This window comes from Phaenicophaeus curvirostris, unplaced genomic scaffold, assembly GCF_032191515.1.
Source record: "Phaenicophaeus curvirostris isolate KB17595 unplaced genomic scaffold, BPBGC_Pcur_1.0 scaffold_428, whole genome shotgun sequence".
In the NCBI taxonomy this organism is placed as follows: Eukaryota; Metazoa; Chordata; class Aves; order Cuculiformes; family Cuculidae; genus Phaenicophaeus; species Phaenicophaeus curvirostris.
The window spans coordinates 19,146-37,368 of record NW_027207012.1 but is presented as its reverse complement, the minus strand read 5'-3'; the positions used below and the strand labels follow the sequence as shown (position 1 = coordinate 37,368).

General features: G+C 63.9%; 1 protein-coding gene across 1 annotated transcript in view; it reads left to right on the top strand.

Moving 5' to 3' along the window:
• HCFC1 (host cell factor C1) overlaps window positions 1-18,223 on the top strand; it is a 42,228-nt gene that overhangs the window by 20,996 nt on the left and 3,009 nt on the right. The window contains exons 14-24 of the mRNA XM_069882946.1: window positions 293-524; window positions 2,980-3,122; window positions 4,813-4,951; window positions 7,505-7,710; window positions 8,534-10,904; window positions 11,763-11,899; window positions 13,746-14,118; window positions 14,805-15,119; window positions 16,203-16,315; window positions 16,732-16,857; window positions 17,553-17,738. Coding sequence (XP_069739047.1) covers window positions 293-524; window positions 2,980-3,122; window positions 4,813-4,951; window positions 7,505-7,710; window positions 8,534-10,904; window positions 11,763-11,899; window positions 13,746-14,118; window positions 14,805-15,119; window positions 16,203-16,315; window positions 16,732-16,857; window positions 17,553-17,738 — 4,341 coding nt within the window. The remainder of the gene's footprint in view (window positions 1-292; window positions 525-2,979; window positions 3,123-4,812; window positions 4,952-7,504; window positions 7,711-8,533; window positions 10,905-11,762; window positions 11,900-13,745; window positions 14,119-14,804; window positions 15,120-16,202; window positions 16,316-16,731; window positions 16,858-17,552; window positions 17,739-18,223) is intronic.

Sequence of the window (18,223 nt, the reverse complement as noted above, 5' to 3'; positions counted from 1 at the left end):
ATTGCCTCTTCCCCCTGTTAATTGGCCCCTCCCCCCGTTAATCACCCCCTCCCCCCGTTAATCACCCCCTCCCCCCGTTAATCACCCCCTCCCCCCGTTAATCACCCCCTCCCCCCATTTATCACCCCCTCCCCCCGTTAATCACCCCCTCCCCCCATTAATCACCCCCTCCCCCCTTGTTAATCACCCCCCCTCCCCGTTAATCACCCCCTCCCTCTATTAATCGCTCCCCCTCCCCGCTAATCGCCCCCTCCCCCCGCTAATGGCGCCGTGCCCTCGTTGCCGCTGGCAGACGAAGGGCCCCCTGCCGGCGGGGACGATCCTGAAGCTGGTGACGTCGGGGGAGGGGAAGCCGACCACCATCCTGACGACGACGACGCAGGCCGGGGGGGCCGGGGGGGCCAAGGCGCCTCCCACCATCCTGGGCATCAGCAGCGTCAGCCCCAGCTCCACCAAGCCCGGCACCACCACCATCATCAAAACCATCCCCGTCTCCGCCATCATCACCCAGCCCGGCGCCACCGGTGAGGGACCCGCTAACCGGGGCTAACCAGACCCAACTAAACTCAACCAGACCCAACCAAAGCCAATGGAACGCGACTCAAATAGACCCAACCAGAGTTAACCAGACCCAACCGAGCCCAACTAGACCCAACTAAACTCAACCAGAGTTAACCAGACCCAACTAAACTCGGCCAGACCCAACCAAAGTCAATCGAATGCAACTCAACTAGATCCAACCAGAGTTAACCAGACCCAACCGGAGCCAACCAGACCCAACCGAGCCCAACCAGACCCAACCAAACCCAACCAGACCCAACTAAGCTCAACCAGACCCAAGCAGAGTTAACCAGACCCAACCAAGCCCAACCAGACCCAACCAAAGCCAATTGAACACACCTCAACCAGACCCAACCAGAGTTAACCAGACCCAACCGGAGCCAACCAGACCCAACTAAACTCAACCAGACCCAACCAAAGCCAATGGAATGCGACTCAAATAGACCCAACCAGAGTTAACCAGACCCAACCCAGCCCAACCAGACCCAACTAAACTCAACCAGACCCAACCAAAGCCAATCGAACACACCTCAACCAGACCCAACCAGAGTTAACCAAACCCAACCAAGTCCAACCAGATGCAGCTAAACTCAACCAGACCCCACTGAGCCCAACCAGACCCAACTAAACTCAACTAGACCCAACCAGAGTTAACCAGACCCAACCGAGCCCAACCAGACCCAACTAAACGCAACTAGACCCAACCAGAGTTAACCAGACCGAACCAGACTTCACCAGACCCAACCGAGCCCAACCAAACCCAGCCACACTTAATCAAGCCCAACAAACCAAACCAGACCCAACCAAGCCCAACCAGACTCAACTAAACTCAACCAGGCCCAACCAAAGCCAATCGAAGGCAACTCAACTAGACCCAACCAGAGTTAACCAGGCCCAACCAAGCCCAACCAGACCCACAGACCCAACTGAGCTCAACCAAACTGCTCTAGACTTAAGCAAGTCTGAGCAAGCCAAACTCAACCCGACCCAACTGGATTTAACCGAGCTCAACCAGACCCAACCTGACTTGACCAGACTTAGCCAGGCTTAACCGAACTCAACCAGACTCAACTGAGCTCAGTTAAGCAGACCCAACCAGAGTTAACCAGACCCAAGTAAACTTAACCAGACTTAACCAAACTCATCCAGACCCAACCAAACCCAACCACACTCAACCAGACTTAACCAAACCCCAGTCAACCCAAAGAGACTCGACCAAACTCAACTAAACTTGACCAAACCCAAGCGAATCCCACCAAACGCGACCAGACTCAACCAGAACCGAACCCACCAAACCCAACCCGACTCAACCAAACTTAACCAGACCCATCCAAACTCGACCAGAACCAACCCCACCAGGCCCAGTTGAACCCAACTGACCCAACCAACCCCAACCAGACTCAACTAGACTCAACCAAACCCAACCAGACCCAACCAAACTTAACCAGACTCAACCAAACCCAACCAAAGTCAACTAGAACCAACTCCACTAGGCCCAGTTGAACCCAACCAACCCAACCAGACTTAACCAGACTCAACTAAACTTAACCAGACTCAACCAAACTCAACCAGAACCAACCTCACCAGGCCCTGTTAAACCCAACTGACCTCACCAACTGCAACCAAACCCAACCGGACCCAACCAAACTTAACCAGACTCAACTAAATTTAACCAGAACCAACCTCACCAGGCCCAGTTGAACTCAACCAACCCCAACCAGACCCAACCAGACCCAACCAGGCCCAGCTGAACCTAACCGACCCAACCAACCCCAATCAAACCCAACCAACCCCAACCAGACCCAACCAAACTTAACCAGACTCAACTAAACTTAACCAGACTCAACTAAACTTAGCCAGACTCAACCAAACCCAACCAAACTCAACTAGAACCAACTCCACTAGGCCCAGTTGAACCCAACCAGACTTAACCAGACTCAACTAAACTTAACCAGACTCAACTAAACTTAACCAGACTCAACCAAACTTAACCAGACTCAACCAGACTCAACCAAACTCAACCAGAACCAACCCCGCCAGGCCCAGTTGAACCCAACCAACCCCAACCGAACCCAGCCAGACCCAACTGAACTTAACCAGACTCAACCAAACTTAACCAAACCCAACCAGACTCAACCACAGCCAACCAGACCCAACCAAACTCAACTACAACCAACCCCACCAGGCCCAGTCAAACCCAACCGACCCCACCAACCCCAACCAGACTCAACCAAACCCAACCAGAACCAACCAAGCTTAACCAGACTCAGCTAAACTCAACCAGAACCAACCCCGCCAGGCCCAGTCGAACCCAACCGACCCCAACCGACCCCAACCGACCCCAACCGACCCCAACCAGCCTTAACCAGCCTTAACCGGAGTGCACCCACCCAGCTAACCGAGCGGCGTGCGTTGCAGGCGTGAGCAGCTCGGGGGGGATGAAGTCTCCCATCACCATCATCACCACCAAGGTGGTGACGGGCGGCACGGGGACCCCGGCCAAGATCATCACGGCCGTGCCCAAGCTCGGCGCCGCCCACGCCCAGCAGGGCCTCACCCAGGTACCCCCCACTGCCCCCCCCCCCCCCCAACTGCCCCCCTGGGACCCAAACTGCCCCCCCAGCACCCCCAATTACCCCCCCCAGGGACCCAACTGCCCCCCTGGGACCCCCAGTTGCCCTCCAACTGCCCCCCCGCGACCCCCACTGCCCCCCCCGGGACCCCCAACTGCCCCCCCAGGATCACAATTGCCTCCCAACTGCCCCCCCAGGACCCCCAGCTGCCCCGCCCGGGACCCCCAACTGCCCCCCCAGGACCACAACTGGCCCCCTGGCACCCCCAGCTGCCCCCCCAGGGCCCCCAACTGCCTCCCCGGGACCCCCAACTGTCCCCCCCCGGGACACAACTGCCCCCCCAAGGGACTTCCAACTGCCTCCCCGGGACCCCCGACTGCCCCCCCCAGATCCCTAACTGCCCCCCCAGGCACCCCCAACTGCCCCCCTGGGGCCCCCAACTGCCCCTCCATGGACCTCCGACTGCCCCCCCGGCACCCCAAACTGCCCCCCCAGGGATCCAACTGCCCCCCCAGGGATCCAACTGCCCCCCCAGGGACCCCAACTGCCCCCCCCCGGGACCCCAAACTGGCCCCCCAGATCCCCAAATGCCCCCCCCAGCCCCATTTGTCCCCCTGGGACCCCAGTTTGACCCCCCCAGACCCCCAGTTGCCCCCCATTTGCCCCCCCATTTGCCCCCCCAGGGGTCCCCATTTGTCTCCCCCATGTCCCTGTTTGCCCTCCTGAACCCCTATTTGCCCCCCGGGACCCCAGTTTGACCCTGCCAGGGACCCTCAGTTGCCCCTCAGGGACCCAATTGCCCCCCCAGCCCCCCAGTTGCCCCCCTCAACCCTGTGTTGCCCCCTGTTTGCCCCCCCAGGACCCCTATTTCACCCCCCCCAGAGCCCCATTTGCCCCCCCATATCCCTATTTGCCCCCAGGGACCCCCATTTGCCCCCTCAGGGATCCCTGTTTGCCCCCCCAGACCCCCATTTGCCCCCCCAGAGACCCCCGTTTGCCCCAATTGCCCCAGTCCCCCCAGTTGCCCTAGTTCCCCCCCCAGTAGCTCCCCCTAACTCTTTATTGCCCCAGTTGCCCCCCAGCCCCCCCTAGTTGCCCCCCCGACCCTTTATTACCCCAGTTGCCCCCCCAGTCCTCCTAGTTGCCCCCCAGGTGGTGCTGAAGGCCCCCAGTCTCCCCCAGTTGCCCCCCTAGTTGCCCCCCCCATTGCTGCCCCAGGTGGTGCTGCAGCCCCCCAGTTCCCTCCCAGTCTCCCCAGTTACCCCCCAGTCTCCTCAATTGCCCCCCTGGACCCGCCTAGTTGCCCCAGTCCCCCCCAGTTCCTCCAGTCCGCCATTCCCCTCAGCCCCCCCAGTCCCCCCAGTATCCCCAGTCCCCCCAGTATCCCCAGTCCCCCCAGTTCCCCCCTTCCCCTAGTCCCCCCAGCATCCCCCAGTCCCCCCAGTTACCCCCTTCCCCTAGTCCCCCCAGTATCCCCCAGTCCCCCCAGTTACCCCCTTCCCCTAGTCCCCCCAGCCCCCCAGTATCCCCACTCTCCCCATTCCCCCCAGTCCCCCAGTCCCCCCAGTTCCCCCCTTCCCCTAGTCCCCCCAGCATCCCCAGTCCCCCCATTCCCCTCAGTCCCCCCAGTCCCCCCAGCCCCCCCAGCCCCCCCAGTGTCCCCATTATTGCCCCCCAGGTGGTGCTGAAGGGCCCCCCCGGGCAGCCGGGCACTATTCTCCGCACGGTGCCCGTGGGCGGCGTTCGCCTCGTTACGCCCGTCACCGTCTCGGCCGTTAAACCCACCGTCACCACCCTCGTCGTCAAGGGCACCACAGGTCAGCGCTAATTACCCGGCTCCGGCTCCTTAGAATGGCTAATGAGCACGTGCTGCGTTATTACAGGGGCTAATTAGCCTGTTCCACATCATTAGAATGGCTAATTACCGCATTCTGTGTTATTAGAGGGGTTAATTACCCAGTTCCACATCATTAGAATGGTTAATTACTGCATTCTGTGTTATTAGGGGAGCTAATTACCCTGTTCCGTGTCATTAGAATGGCTTATTATTGCATTTTACATTATTAGAGGAGCTAATTACCCTGTTCCACATCATTAGAATGACTAATTATCACATTCTGTGTTATTACAGGGGTTAATTACCCTATTCCGTGTCATTAGAATGGCTAATTATCGCATTCTGTGTTATTAGAGGGGCTAATTACCCTGTTCCATGTCGTTAGAATGGCTAATTACCACATTCTGTGTTATTACAGGGGCTAATTACCCTGTTCCGTGTCATTAGAATGGCTAATTATCGCATTCTGTGTTATTAGGGGGGCTAATTACCCTGTTCCATGTCATTAGAACAGCTAATTACTGCATTATGCGTTATTACGGGGGCAAATTACCCTGTTCCATATCATTAGAATGGCTAATTACCACATTCTGTGTTATTAGGGGGGCTAATTACCCTGTTTCACATCATTAGGATGGTTAATTACCATATTCTGTGTTAATAGAGGGACTAATTACCCTATTCTGTATCATTAGAATGGCTAATTACTGCATTCTGTGTTATTAGGGGGGCTAATTACTCTGTTCCACATCATTAGAATGACTAATTACCACATTCTGTGTTATTACGAGGGCTAATTACCCTGTTCTGTGTCTTTAGAATGGCTAGTTACCACATTCTGTGTTATTAGGGGAGCTAATTACCCTGTTCCACATCATTAGAATGGTTAATTACCACACTCTGTGTTGTTAGGTTGGCTAATTAACCTGTTCAGTGTTCTTAGAGTGGCTAATTACAAGGCCCTGTGTCATTAGGGTGGCTAATTAGCCAGCCCTGTGTTGTTACAGTGCCTAATTAGCATGCCATGTGTCATTAGGGTGACTAATTAGCTTGTTCGATGTCGTAAGAATGGTTAATTACCACATCTTGTGTTGCTAGGGTGGCTAATTAGCCTCTCCCATGTTGTTAGAGTGGCTAATTACCACACCCTGGGTCATTAGAGTAGTTAATTAGCCACAACATACCATTAGAGTGGTTAATTACCATGCCCTGGGTCATTAGGGTGACTAATTAGCCTGCTACATGTCATTAGGTTGGTTAATTACCACACCTTGTGTCATTAGGTTGGTTAATTACCTTGTTCCATATCGCTAGAATGGCTAATTACCATGCCCTGGGTCATTAGGGTGGCTAATTAACCTCTCCCATGTTGCTAGAGTGGCTAATTACCACACCCTGGGTCATTACAGTGGCTAATTAGCCTGCTGTGTGTCATTAGAATGGTTAATTATCATACTCTGTGTCATTAGGGTGGCTAATTAGCCTGTTCAATGTCATTAGAATGGCTAATTACCACCCCCTGGGTCGTTAGAGTGGCTAATTACCATGCCCCGTCTCATTAAGGGTGGCTAATTAGCCTCCCCCACACCCTAGAGTGGCTAATTAACAAGTTCCCACCCCATTAGAGTGGCTAATTAGTCCCTGACATTCCCTGCCAGCCCATTCGAGTGGCTACTTGGCCCTTGGTGTCGGTAGCCACATCATTAGAGCGGCTAATTAGCATGTCATCAAGCCATTAGCGTGGCTAATTAGTGCATCTCGTGCCGTTCGAGTGGCTAATTAGCCCTGAGTGTCAGTAGCCACATCATTAAAGCTGCTAATTAATACATTTGGAGGCCATTAGATTGGCAACTTGGTCCCCAGTGTCAGTAGCCACATCATTAAATCTGCTAATTAACACATTTGGAGGCCATTCGAGTGGCTACTTGGCCTGGAATATCAGTAGCCACATCATTAAAGCAGCTAATTAACACATTTGGAGGCCATTCGAGTGGCTACTTGGCCTGGAATATCAGTAGCCACATCATTAAAGCAGCTAATTAACACGTTTGGAGGCTATTCGAGTGGCTACTTGGCCTTGAATATCAGTAGCCACATCATTAACGTGGCTAATTAACGTGTTCCTGTGCTATTAGAGTGGCTACTTGGTCCCCAGTGTCAGTAGCCACATCATTAAAGCAGCTAATTAACACATTTCAAGGCCATTTGAGTGGCTACTTGGCCCTGGATGTCGGTAGCCACATCATTAACGTGGCTAATTAACACATTCCCACACCATTCGAGTGGCTACTAGACCCTAGATATCAGTAGCCACATCATTAACGTGGCTAATTAACATGTTCCTGTGCTATTTGAGTGGCTACTTGGTCCCCGGTGTCAGTAGCCACGTTGCTCAAGCGGCTAATTGACCTGCTCTCCTGCCATTAGAGTGGCTACTTAGCCCTGGACGTCAGTAGCCGCGTGGTTCCCGGGGCTAATTACCCCGCTCCCCGTGCTTCTCGGCCTAACGAGCGTCTCCTTCGTTACGGTGCAGGGGTGACGACGCTGGGGACGGTGACGGGCACCGTGTCCACCAGCCTGGCCGGGGCGGGTGGCCACGGGGCCTCGGCCTCGCTAGCCACCCCCATCACGACGCTGGGGGCCATCGCCACCCTCTCCAGCCAGGTCCTCAGCCCCTCCCCCATCACCGTCTCGGCCGCCGCCACCACCGCCTCGGCCACCGCCGCCATCGCCGTCCAGGTGGGCTACCGGGGGGGCTACTGGGGCTACCGGGCCGGGAGGGGGCGCGGCGAGGCCGGGGCTACCAGCGGGAGCTTGGGGGCTACCTGTAGGATCACGTGGCTACCTACGGGGGAGGCCAGGAGGGGGTTGGGGGCCACCAGAGGGACCTTGAGGGCCACCAGAGGGACCTTGAGGGCCACCAGTGGGACCTTGAGGGCCACCAGTGGGACCTTCAGGACCACAAATAGGACCTTGAGGGCCACTGGAGGGACCTTGAGGACCACCAATAGGACCTTGTGGGCCACCAGTAGGACCTCGAGGGCCACCAGTGGGACCTTGAGGGCCACAAGTAGGACCTTTTGGGCTACCAGTGGGAGGTTACAGGCCACCAGTAGGACCTTGTGGGCCACCAATAGGACCTTGAGGGCCACCAGTTGGACATAGAGGGCCACCAGTGGGACCTCGTGGGCCACCAATATGACCTCATGGGCCACCAGTAGGACCTTGAGGGCCACCAGTAGGACCTTGTGGGCCACCAGGAAGACCTTATAGGCCCCAAGTAGGACTTTGAGGGCCACTAACGGGACCTTGAGGGCCACCAGAGGGACCTTATAGGCCAGTAATAGGACCTTGAGGGCCACTAATAGAACCTTGAGGGCCACCAGTAGGACCTTGAGGGCCACCAGTGGGACCTTGAGTTCCCCTAGCAGGGGCCGTGGGCAGGGCCTGGTGGCCACCTCTGTCTTGGCGTGGTGGCCGCCCCGCGCGGTCGGTGGCCGCGGGGCCGTGCCTGTGGCCTGGGGCGGCCCCGGGCTACCACTGACCCTGGGTTGGCCACCAGCCGGTGGCGGCGCCGGCGCAGGTGACGCTGATCACGACGCCGAGCGGGGTGGAGGCGCCGCCCGTGCAGGAGCTGCCCGTCTCCATCTTGGCTTCTCCCACCTCGGAGTCGGCGGCCGCCGGGGCCCCCGAGGCGGCCAGCGAGGCGGCCACCGTCACCCTGCTGTGCTCCAACCCGCCCTGTGAGACCCACGACACGGGGACCACCAACACGGCCACCACCAGCCTGGTGGCCAACGTGGGCGCCGCGCTAGCCCCCCAGCTCCAGCTGCTGGCCGAGGGCTCGCCCGGGCCCGGCCCCGGGAGCCGCGGGGGCTCCGGGCAACCCGGAGAGCTCCACGAGGCCGCGGCCGCCGTGGCCACCGCCAGGTTCTGCTCCGCCTCGTCGGGTGAGGCCCAGGCCACCGTGGCTACCGGCACGGCCAGCGTGGCCACCGCCAGGTTCTGCTCCAACCCTCCCTGCGAGACCCACGAGACGGGGACGACCAACACGGCCACCACCACGGTGGCCACCGGCTCGAACTTGTCCTCCAGCTCTTCGTGTGAGAGCCAGGAGATGGCGGCTACCAGCACGGCCACCGTGGCTACCAGCAGGTTCTGCTCCAACCCCCCCTGCGAGACCCACGAGACAGGAACAACCAACACGGTGACGACCTCCATGGGCTCCAGAACCTTCTCCGGGTCTTCATCTGAGGCCCAGGGCACCGTGGCTACCAGCACGGCCACCGTGGCTACCAGCAGGTTCTGCTCCAACCCCCCTTGTGAGACCCACGAGACGGGGACCACCAACACGGCCACCACCACGTCCGCCATGGGTTCCAGAACCTTCTCTGGGTCTTCATCTGAGGCCCAGGGCACTGTGGCTACCAGCACGGCCACCGTGGCTACCAGCAGGTTCTGCTCCAACCCCCCTTGTGAGACCCACGAGACGGGGACCACCAACACGGCCACCACCACGTCCGCCATGGGTTCCAGAACCTTCTCTGGGTCTTCATCTGAGGCCCAGGGCACTGTGGCTACCAGCACGGCCACCGTGGCTACCAGCAGGTTCTGCTCCAACCCCCCTTGTGAGACCCACGAGACGGGGACCACCAACACGGCCACCACCACGTCCGCCATGGGTTCCAGAACCTTCTCTGGGTCTTCATCTGAGGCCCAGGGCACTGTGGCTACCAGCACGGCCACCGTGGCTACCAGCAGGTTCTGCTCCAACCCCCCTTGTGAGACCCACGAGACGGGGACCACCAACACGGCCACCACCACGTCCGCCATGGGTTCCAGAACCTTCTCTGGGTCTTCATCTGAGGCCCAGGGCACCGTGGCTACCAGCACGGCCACCGTGGCTACCAGCAGGTTCTGCTCCAACCCCCCTTGTGAGACCCACGAGACGGGGACGACCAACACGGCCACCACCACGTCCGCCATGGGCTCCAGAACCTTCCCAAGCTCTTCGAGCCAGAGCCAAGAGACCGGGGCTACCAACATGGCCACTGTGGCTACCGCCAGGTTCTGCTCCAGCTCTTCGTGTGAGGCCCAGGAGTTGGGGGCAACCGACACGGCCACCGTGGCCACCGGCAGGTTCTGCTCCAACCCCCCCTGCGAGACCCACGAGACGGGGACGACCAACACGGCCACCACCACGGTGGCCACGGGCTCGAGGTCGTCCTCCGGCTCTTCCTCGGAGAGCCAGGACGCCGCTGTGGCTACCACCGCGGCCGCCGTGGCCACCGCCGCTGCGTTCTGCTCCAACCCTCCCTGCGAGACCCACGAGACGGGGACGACCAACACGGCCACCACCACCGTGGCCACCGGCTCCCGAGCCTGCGAGCCCCCCGCGACGGGGACGACCAGCACCAGCAGCACCGTGGTGGCCGCCAGCTCCAGCTCCGGGCCGGCCGAGCCGGTGGCCACCAACAGCGCCGCGGCGGCCACCAGGCCGTGTTCCAACCCTCCCTGCGAGACCCACGAGACGGGGACCACCAACACGGCCACCACCACCGTGGCCACCGGCTCCCGAACCTGCGAGCCCCAGGAGGCCGGCGTGGCCACCACGGCCACCGCCACGCTAGCCGCGGGCTCCCGGCCGGCCGAGACGGTGGCCACCCCCGCCTTGACGGCCACCGTCGCCTCGCTGGCCGCCGACGCCGCCTCGCTGGCCGCCGGGGGGGCCGTGGCTACCGGCTCGGCCCCGGTGGCCACCGGGCCGTGTTCCTCACAGAGCCAGGAGGCCCCCGTGGCTTTGGGGTCCCCGCTGGGGGGGCCCCCGAGCCCCCGCGCCCCCCCCGGCTGCTCCAACCCCCCCTGCGAGACCCACGAGACCGGGACCACCCCCACGGCCACCACGGTCACCGCGGCCATGGGCGCCAACCAGGGTCAGTCGGGGGGGGGGCCCTCATTTTGGGGGGGCTGGGGGGGGGGTTGGGGGCCCTTTCTAGCTCCCCCTTACGGGTTTGGGGTCCCCTTTCTGCCCTCTCCCCATTCTATGAGGGGTTTGGGGGTCCCTCCCCCATGGTTTGAGGGGTTTTGGGGTCCCTTTCTGCCCCCCCTTATGGGTTTGGGGTCCCTTTCTGTCCCCCCTTATGGGTTTGGGGTCCCTTTCTGCCCCCCCTTATGGGTTTGGGGTCCCTTTCTATCCCCCCTTATGGGTTTGAGGGGTTTTGGGGTCCCTTTCTCCCCCCCCTTAGGCTTTTGGGGGTCCCTTTCTGTCCCCCCTTATGGTTTGGGGGGGGTTTGGGGTCCCCTTTCTGCCCCCTCGCCGTTCTCTGAGGGGTTTGGGGGTCCCTCCCCCATGGGTTGAGGGGTTTTGGGGTCCCCTTCTGCCCCCCCTTATGGTTTTGGGGTCCCTTTCTGTCCCCCCTTATGGTTTTGGGGTCCCTTTCTACCCCCCCCATGGTTTTGGGGTCCCTTTCTACCCCCCTTATGGTTTTGGGGTCCCTTTCTACCCCCCCCCATGGTTTTGGGGTCCCTTTCTATCCCCCCTTATGGGTTTGAGGGGTTTTGGGGTCCCTTTCTCCCCCCCACTTAGGCTTTTGGGGGTCCCTTTCTGCTCCCCCTTATGGTTTTGGGGGGGTTTGGGGTCCCCTTTCTGCCCCCTCCCCATTCTACGAGGGGTTTTGGGGTCCCTTTCTGCCCCCCTTATGGATTGGGGGGGGGTTGGGGTCCCCCCTGTGATTTGGGGTGTTTCGGGTTGTTTTGAGGTCCCCCCCTCACCCCCTTTCCCCCCCCCCCAGAGCCGCCCCCGGCCGCAGGAGCCCCCCCCGGGGGGGTGGGGGACGCGGAGCCCCCCCCGAGTCCCGGCCCCAGCGGAGCCCCCCGAGCCCTCACCACGGTCACCCAGGCCACGCCGGCCCCCGCGCCCGCCCTGCCGGTGAGGGGGGGCTCCGGGGCAGGAGGGGGGGCTGGGGGGCAGGAGGGGGGGTAAATGGGGCTGGGAGGGGGGTAAATGGGGCATGAGGGGGGGTGAATGGGGCTGGGAGGGGGGTAAATGGGGCTGGAGGGGGGGTGAATGGGGCTGGAGGGGGGGTGAATGGGGCTGGGAGGGGGGTGAATGGGGCTGGAGGGGGGTGAAGGGCTGGAGGGGGGTAAATGGGGCTGGAGGGGGGTGAATGGGGTGTGGGGGGGGTGAATGGGGCAGGAGGGGGGTGAATGGGGCTGGAGGGGGGTGAAGGGCTGGAGGGGGGTGAATGGGGCTGGAGGGGGGTGAATGGGGCATGAGGGGGGGTGAATGGGGCTGGAGGGGGGGTGAATGGGGCATGAGGGGGGGTGAATGGGGCAGGAGGGGGGTAAATGGGGCTGGAGGGGGGTGAAGGGCTGGAGGGGGGTGAATGGGGCTGGAGGGGGGTGAATGGGGTGTGGGGGGGGTGAATGGGGCAGGAGGGGGGTGAATGGGGCATGAGGGGGGGTAAATGGGGCAGGAGGGGGGTGAATGGGGTGTGGGGGGGGTGAATGGGGCAGGAGGGGGGTAAATGGGGCTGGAGGGGGGGTAAATGGGGCAGGAGGGGGGTGAATGGGGCTGGAGGGGGGGTGAATGGGGCAGGAGGGGGGTGAATGGGGCTGGAGGGGGGGTGAATGGGGCAGGAGGGGGGTGAATGGGGCAGGAGGGGGGGTGAATGGGGCTGGAGGGGGGGTGAATGGGGCATGAGGGGGGGTGAATGGGGCAGGAGGGGGGTAAATGGGGCTGGAGGGGGGTGAATGGGGCATGAGGGGGGGTGAATGGGGCTGGGAGGGGGGTAAATGGGGCATGAGGGGGGGTGAATGGGGCTGGAGGGGGGTGAATGGGGTGTGGGGGGGGGTGAATGGGGCTGGAGGGGGGTGAATGGGGTGTGGGGGGGGGTGAATGGGGCTGGAGGGGGGGTGAATGGGGCTGGAGGGGGGTGAATGGGGCAGGAGGGGGGGTGAATGGGGCTGGGAGGGGGGATAAATGGGGTGTGGGGGGGGTGAATGGGGCTGGGAGGGGGGTAAATGGGGCTGGAGGGGGGTAAATGGGGCTGGGAGGGGGGTGAATGGGGCTGGAGGGGGGTGAATGGGGCAGGAGGGGGGTAAATGGGGCTGGAGGGGGGGTAAATGGGGTGTGGGGGGGGTGAATGGGGCTGGAGGGGGGTGAATGGGGCGGGAGGTCTCTGTGGGGCAGTTGGGGGTCTGTGCGGGGGGCAGTTGGGGGGCAGCAGAGTCTCTGTGGGGCACTGAGGGCCCTGGGGGGGCAGTTGGGGGGCACTGAGGGCTCGGGGGGGGCAGTTGGGGAGCAGCAGGGGCTCTAGGGGCACTGAGGGCTGAGGGGGGCAGTCGGGGGGCCCTGAGGGCTGTGGGGGGGCAGTTGGGGGGCACCGAGGTCTCTATGGGGCACTGAGGGCTCTGGGGGGGCAGTTGGGGGGCCCTGATGGCTCTGGGGGGGCCCTGAGGGCTCAGGGGGGCAGTTGGGGGGCTCTGAGGGCTCTGGGGGGGCAGTTGGGGTGCCCTGAGGGCTCTGGGGGGGGCAGTTGGGGGGCAGTTGGGGGGCATTAGGGTCTCTGTGGGGCAATGAGGGCTCTGGGGGGGCAGTTGGGGGGCACTGGGGGCTCTGGGGGGGCAGTTGGGGGGCAGCAGGGGCTCTGTGGGGCCCTGAGGGCTGTGGGGGGGCAGTTGGGGGTCCCTGCGGGCCCCGGGGGGGCCGCTGGGGCCGTTGGGGTCTCCGGGGTCCGCCCCGTGCCTCCACCCGCCGTGTCCCCCCTCCCCAGCCCATCTCCTCCCTGCGGGAGCCCTCCCCGCCGCCGCCGCCGCCGTCGCCGCTGGCGCTGGTGGTTCTGCCGGGGCCGGCGGGGCCCGAGGCGCTGGGGCTGCCCCCGGAGCTCATGGCCGAGGGGCCGGGCGCCGCGGGGGCTCCCCCCGCCCCGGCCCCCCCCGCCCCGGCCCCGGCCCCTCCGGCCGCCGAGGCCCCCCCGGCCCCCGAGAGCCCCCCGGCCCCCGCGGGCCCCGAGGCGGCGGCGCTGACCCCCGAGGAGCTGGCGGTGACGGCGGCCGCAGAGGCGGCGGCGCAGGCCGCGGCCAGCGAGGAGGCCCAGGCCCTCGCCATCCAGGCCGTGCTGCAGGCCGCACAGCACGCCGTGCTCGGTACGGGGGGGGACGGGGGGGACAGGGGGGAGAGGGGGACGGGGGACAGGGGAAAAGGGACGGGGGGGAGAGGGGAAAAGGGGGTCAGTGTGGGGAGATGGGGGACAGACGGGTACAGGGGGGAGAGGGGGACGGGGGGGACAGGGGGGACGGGGGACAGGGGGGGACGGGGGGGAGATGGGGGGGAGAGGGAGACAGGGGGGACAGGGGGTCAGTGTGGGGAGATGGGGGACGGGGGTACAGGGGGGACAGGGGAACAGGGGACAGGGAGGGGACAGGGGGGACGGGGGGGAAGAGGGGGGGATGGGGGAACGGGGGGGGACAGGGGGACAGGGGGACAGAGGGGGAGAGGGGGGACGGGGGGGGAGGGGGTACAGGGTGTCAGTGTGGGGAGAGGGGGGACAGGGGGTCAGTGTGTGGGGATGGGGGGTGGGTTGGGGGGAGATGGGGGGTAGATGAGGGGTGGGATAGGGGGTCAGTGTGGGGAGAGGGGGGGTGGGATGGGGGGTCAATATGAGGGACGTGTGGGGCACGATGTGGGGTGGATGGGGGGCAGGTTATGGGGCGGCTCAGTGGCCCCAGAGAGGTCACGGTGGCCCCTTAAGGGCTTGATGGCCCCACAGGGGGTTGGTGGCCACACAGGGGAATCAGTAGCCCCCTCTAACTCTGTTCCCCACCCCCCCCAGGGTCTGCGGAGCCGCTGGCCGGGGCCTCGTCGGGGCCGGTGGCCGCGGTTGCCCCCGAGGGGGCCGAGGTAGCCGGGGCGGCGGCTCTGCCCCTCGTGCTGACTCAGCAGGAGCTGGCGGCCCTGGTGCAGCAGCAGCAGCAGCAGCAGCAGCTGCAGGAGCCCCCCCCGCCCCCGCCCCCCGCGCCCCACACGCCCCCCGCCCCACACCTCCCCGCCCCACACCTCCCCACGGAGGCGCTGGCCCCCGCCGACAGCCTCAACGACCCCGACGCCGCCTCCAACGGCCTCGCAGAGCCCCCCGCGCCCCCCGAATGTGAGTTGGGGGGCGCTATGGGGCTCTATGGGGCGCTATGGGGTGCTGGGGGGTGCTGGTGGGGTGCTATGGGGCTCCATGTGGTACTGAGGGGGCGCTATGGGGTGCTGGGGAGGCTCTGTGGGGCACTGGGGAGGCTCTGGGGGGTGCTGGGGGGCGCTATGGGGTGCGGGGGGGTGCTATGGGGCTCTCTGGGTTGCTGTGGGGGTGCTATGGGGCACTGGGGAGGCTCTGGGGGGTGCTGGGGGGTGCTATGGGGCTCTATGGGGCGCTGAGGGGGCGCTATGGGGCACTGGCGGGGGCTCTGTGGGGCTCTATGGGGCACTGGGGGGCGCTATGGGGCACTGGGGGGCTCTGTGGGGTACTGGGGGGCTCTATGGGGCAGTAGGGGTCGTTATGGGGCACTGGGGGGGCTCTATGGGGCACTGGGGGGGCACTGGGGGGGCTCTATGGGGCACTGGGGGGGCTCTGTGGGGCAGTAGGGGGCGCTATGGGGCACTGGGGGGCTCTGTGGGGCAGTGGGGGGCTCTATGGGGCAGTAGGGGGCTCTATGGGGCTCTGGGGGGCACTGGGGGGGCTCTATGGGGCACTGGGGGGGCTCTATGGGGCAGTAGGGGGCGCTATGGGGCAGTAGGGGGCTCTATGGGGCACTGGGGGGCTCTGGGGGGCACTGGGGGGGCTCTATGGGGCACTGGGGGGGCTCTATGGGGCAGTAGGGGGCGCTATGGGGCAGTAGGGGGCTCTATGGGGCTCTGGGGGGCACTGGGGGGGCTCTATGGGGCACTGGGGGGGCTCTATGGGGCAGTAGGGGGCTCTATGGGGCAGTAGGGGGCTCTATGGGGCACTGGGGGGCTCTGGGGGGCACTGGGGGGGCTCTATGGGGCACTGGGGGGGCTCTATGGGGCAGTGGGGGGGCTCTATGGGGCACTGGAGGGCCTCTATGGGGCAGTGGGGGGCGCTATGGGGCACTGGGGGGGCTCTGTGTGGGGCTGGGGTCCCTCTATGGGGCACTGGGGGGGCGCTATGTGGGGCTGGGGTCCCTCTATGGGGCAGCCCCCCAAGTGCCCCCCCTGTGCCCCCCAGCGCTGGCCGCCCCCGGGGCCTTCGTAGCCCCCCAGCCCGTGGGAGCCGCCCCCAAGCTGCAGGTGGCCACCGGCCTGCCCGAGGTGGCCAACGGCATCGAGCCCGGCCCGGGGGTGAGTGGGGGGCGCCGTGGGGCAGGGGAGGCCGCTATGGGGCAGGGGAGGCCGCTATGGGGCAGGAGAGGCCGCTATGGGGCAGGAGATGTCCCTGTTCTGCAACCCATGGAAGGAACCAACCTCCATGTGGCCACCACCTCGGCCGAGGTGGCCACCAGCCCCCCAGGAGGTCACTTGTGGGGCCGCTATGGGGCAGGAGATGATGCTATGGGGCAGGACAGGCCGCTATGGGGCAGGAGTGGTTGCTGTGAGGGTCGCTATGGGGCAGGGAGGTCCCTGTTCTCCAACCCATGGAAGGAACCGAGCTCTGAGTGGCCACCACCTCGGCCAAGGTGGCCACCAGCCCCCCAGGGGGCGACTTGTGGGGCCGCCGTGGGGCAGGGGGTGACCCCCGCGTGTCTCTGTCCCCCCAGAAGGCGGAGGCGCCGCCCCCCAAGGCCAAGAAGGAGAACCAGTGGTTCGACGTGGGGGTGGTCAAAGGCACCTCCATGATGGTCACTCACTACTTCCTCCCGCCCGACGACGGCCCCAGCCCCGACGTGAGTGGCCACCGACCCCCCCCCCGCGGGCTACCTGGGCTGGGGGGCTTCCCCGTGGCCATCACGGCCTCCTGGTGGCCACCGTGGGGTTCCTGGTGGCCATCGTTGGGTTCCTGGTGGCCACTCTTGGGGTCCTGGTGGCCACCGTTGGGTTCCTGGTGGTCATTATGGATTTCTGATGGTCATTATGGGTTCCTGGTGGCCACCATTGGATTCCTGGTGGCCCTATGGTTTCCCTGATGGCCATCATGGCCTTCTGGTGGCCACCATTGGGTTCCTGGTGGTCATTATGGGTTCCTGGTGGTCATTATGGGTTCCTGGTGGCCCTGTGGCTTCCCTGGTGGCCATCACAGCCTTCTGGTGGCCACCGTTGGGTTCCTGGTGGCCCTGGTGGGGTTTTGGTGGTCGTTATGGGTCCCTGGTGGTCATTACAGGTTCCTGGTGGTCGTTATGGGGTCCTGGGTGGGTTTGTGGTTCTTCTGGTGGGTCCCTGGTGGGTCCCTGGTGGTCGTTGTGGGTTCCTGGTGGTCGTTGTGGGTTCCTGGTGGGTCCCTGGTGGTCGTTGTGGGTTCCTGGTGGGTCCCTGGTGGTCGTTGTGGGTTCCTGGTGGGTCCCTGGTGGTCGTTGTGGGTCCCTGGTGGTCGTTGTGGGTCCCGGGTGGGGGTCCGGGTGCGGCTGGTGACGGTGTCTGGCAGGAGGAGGCGTCGGGGGTCCCGGATCACTCCCAGCTGCGGCGCCAGGAGCTCCAGCCGGGCACGGCCTACAAGTTCCGCGTGGCCGGGCTCAACGCCTGCGGCCGCGGCCCCTTCTCCGACCTCTCGGCCTTCAAGACCTGCCTCCCCGGCTTCCCCGGCGCCCCCTGCGCCATCAAGATCAGCAAGGTGAGCGCCACCCACGGCGCGACCCACGGCGCGACCCACGGCGCGAGCCACGGCGAGAGCCACGGGGCCTGGGCCTCCTCCTTCGGGCCTATAGGGCAGCCAAGATGGCCGCCCTGCCCCATAGATCCCGCCCTGCCCCATAGCACGACTTGTGGTGCCACCTATGGGTCCTGGATCTAGTCCCAGGGGTGACTCCTGCCCCATAGATCCCACCCTGCCCCATAGCGCGACCCACGGCGCGACCCACGGGGCCTGGGCCTCCTCCTTTGGGCCTATAGAGCAGCCAAGATGGCCGCCCTGCCCCATAGATCCCGCCCTGCCCCATAGATCCTCTCCCCTGCCCCATAGATCCCGCTGTGCCCCATAGATGCTCCCCCAGCCCCATAGATGCTCCCCCAGCCCCATAGATCCCCCCCAGCCCCATAGATCCCCCCTGCCCCATAGATCCCCCCCCAGCCCCACAGATCCTCTCCCCTGCCCCACAG